We start from the raw sequence: 2,620 nt of genomic DNA, 5'->3' as shown, positions 1-2,620 counted from the left end.
TCAAATGTTGAAGAGTTATCATAACCAAAATAATGTAAACACTGGAGCTAAAGCTCCGATGTTAAAGCTTATTCATTTTTTCAGAAGTCACGTCTGTGAGCGGAACTTCAGTCTCAGTTTTTGAACAGAAAAAAGCTCTCGCTAGTTTTACTTTGAAAACCAGAAGCTTCACCGTCACGAAGATGTGTTTACTTCCGGTGGAAGTACGGCGGCTCTTTCGGACTTTATTTTAGTTCGTAAACTTAAACATAAACCCACTTAAACTCCGACATTAATCTTCATTTCAGAGCAAAAATACATCGTCCCCAATTGATATTTTAATCATCTTTTGCTACAATTAACTACATCAATAAAGATCGCGAATCAGCGATCTTGGACGTCGCAAATATCCGTACTCGAAATTTTGGGAGCAGATCGCGAATAGCCAAGTAACCGTAAACGCGTTACAGCCCTAATGAATAGCTAAAAATTAGCGCTAGCTTGTTTTAGCTAACGCTAGCATAGCGATTAATGTTTATAATATAATCTGTTTTATGAAATTAATACGCTTATTATCACACGATTAATTAAACAGATTTTTATTTGTATTATTTTTGAATGGATTTAAAACTGTTTTGTTGCTACATTTTCAGGTGTTGAAACGTCTGAAATAAATGAATAGCTTAGCTCTTTTGTGTCATTCATCGGAAACTTTACCAGATTAAAACTGTAAAACTGTGATTTTGTTTTAGGTACTTATGGGACTGTTTTCAAAGCTAAAAACAGAGAAACCCACGAAATTGTGGCTTTAAAAAGAGTCAGACTAGACGACGACGATGAGGTTTGTAAACACAGTTGGATGACAGATGCTCCTTTAGCATGCTAGCACTAACAAATCTTTTTTAATTTAGGGGGTACCGAGTTCTGCTTTGAGGGAAATCTGTCTTTTGAAGGAACTAAAGCATAAAAACATCGTCAGGTCAGTTCACTGTCAAACTAATAAAGTTGAATTAGCATGTAGTGTAATGACAATAACATCACTTTGTTCATTCATTAGATTACACGATGTGTTGCACAGTCACAAAATCTAACCCTGGTCTTTGAGTATTGTGATCAGGTGAGTTACTCTTTATCATCCTTTTTTTTTTGCTCCGTTTCAAATCTAATGTTTCAAATTCGTTGCAGGATTTGAAGAAATATTTTGACAGCTGCAATGGGGATCTAGATCCTGAAACTGTGAAGGTTAGAGATCGAATGAATCATTCTAGTGAAGATCACAGATCTTTCTATAATAACATTGTGCATATGTAGAACAATAAATATACGTTTGTTTTTGTGTACAGTCATTCATGTACCAGCTGTTGAAAGGCCTAGCTTTCTGTCCCAGCCGAAATGTCCTTCATAGAGACCTGAAGCCTCAGAATCTCCTCATCAACAGAGTGAGTGTTTACTTTGCTCTTGAATTTGTGTAAATAAATGATTTGTGTACTGTTAGACTGAAACAAAAAAAACAAAAAATAATGCATTTTTTTCCTCTGCTTTTGTAGAACGAAGAATTGAAGCTTCCTGACTTTGGGCTGGCCCGAGCTTTTGGTATTCCAGTGAGGTGTTACTCTGCTGAGGTTGGTTGTACATCATGGAACCAGAAACTAATAAGTGAACATTTCTGTTAAAAAGTGTAGAACCTGAATATGCAGATATGTCGTGGCTATTTTTTTTTGATAATCCTAAGAGGAGTAATTTCACTACCAATTTTAACTTTTAGAAAAATTGACTCTGTTGTTCAATTAGAGGTTTTGGTTGTTTTTGACCGAGTTTAAGTTTTCTGCATCATTCAGTCAGACCAAAAATGAAACGAGAGAAAAGCAAAACTGTGTGATTTTTGTGGAAAAAAAAAAAATTTCATACCAAATTCGAATTTAACCAATTTTTTTCTCAGTGTCGACCAATATTTGCATAATTTGAGTTCATCGTATCAGACTGATCCTTAAAAAATGCATCAAGATTGTTCCGACTGTTTTCACATGGATATTTGTTCTTAATAATCCCTGATTTACAGTTACATCTAATAGTCTGCAAATGTTTTTCTATATATTTTCAAAGTTTTAAAGTGATTCCCATAAGATCAGTTGTTAAAAAGGTCAAGTATGTGATTGTTTAGTAAAAGAAAAGTTGTGAATTTTTATGGTATCGTTACTATTATGATAAATATAAATTAACTATTTCTTTTAGCATAAAAAAATCAATAAAAAATACTTTTTCAAAATATGAAATAGCTTATAACTTTTGACAAAGGTTCCGATGACATCCTTTCAAAATAAAAGACTTCCTGTGTCAGAAAGGATCATCTCAAAGCAGCAAAAATGACAATATGAGTAAGAAAACAGTTTATTTTTCACTTTGTGGTGAATCTTTCCCAGAAATGTATATCTAACAGCCTAAAAATAAATCAAAAGTACTTTGTTTTTTTAAGCATAATGAGGCACCTCAAATGCTTCAATTTGTTAAAAAACCCAAATAGCTTCCTAATAATCCTTGAATATATATTTTTGTTGTCCTTACTGACCTCAGATAATTTTATTTGTGGTATGGCGATCACAAATCTTTCAAAATGTTTTAGTTGGACTTTGTTTAAATCCGT

The 2,620-nt window shown here is 33.2% G+C and overlaps 1 protein-coding gene across 1 annotated transcript in view; it reads left to right on the top strand.

Annotated features, from left to right (window-relative positions):
- LOC112139625 (cyclin-dependent-like kinase 5) overlaps positions 1 to 1,601 on the top strand; it is a gene marked incomplete at its 3' end in the record, with an annotated part of 3,784 nt that extends 2,183 nt beyond the window's left edge. The window contains 7 exon segments of the mRNA XM_024262465.2: positions 732 to 820; positions 891 to 958; positions 1,037 to 1,062; positions 1,065 to 1,096; positions 1,165 to 1,221; positions 1,323 to 1,418; positions 1,527 to 1,601. Of these exon segments, the coding sequence (XP_024118233.1) occupies positions 732 to 820; positions 891 to 958; positions 1,037 to 1,062; positions 1,065 to 1,096; positions 1,165 to 1,221; positions 1,323 to 1,418; positions 1,527 to 1,601 (443 nt within the window).
- Between the last annotated feature and the right edge of the window lie 1,019 nt (positions 1,602 to 2,620).

Source organism: Oryzias melastigma, unplaced genomic scaffold (assembly GCF_002922805.2).
Source record: "Oryzias melastigma strain HK-1 unplaced genomic scaffold, ASM292280v2 sc01725, whole genome shotgun sequence".
NCBI classification, from domain to species: Eukaryota; Metazoa; Chordata; class Actinopteri; order Beloniformes; family Adrianichthyidae; genus Oryzias; species Oryzias melastigma.
This window is presented reverse-complemented; position numbering and strand designations above follow the sequence as displayed.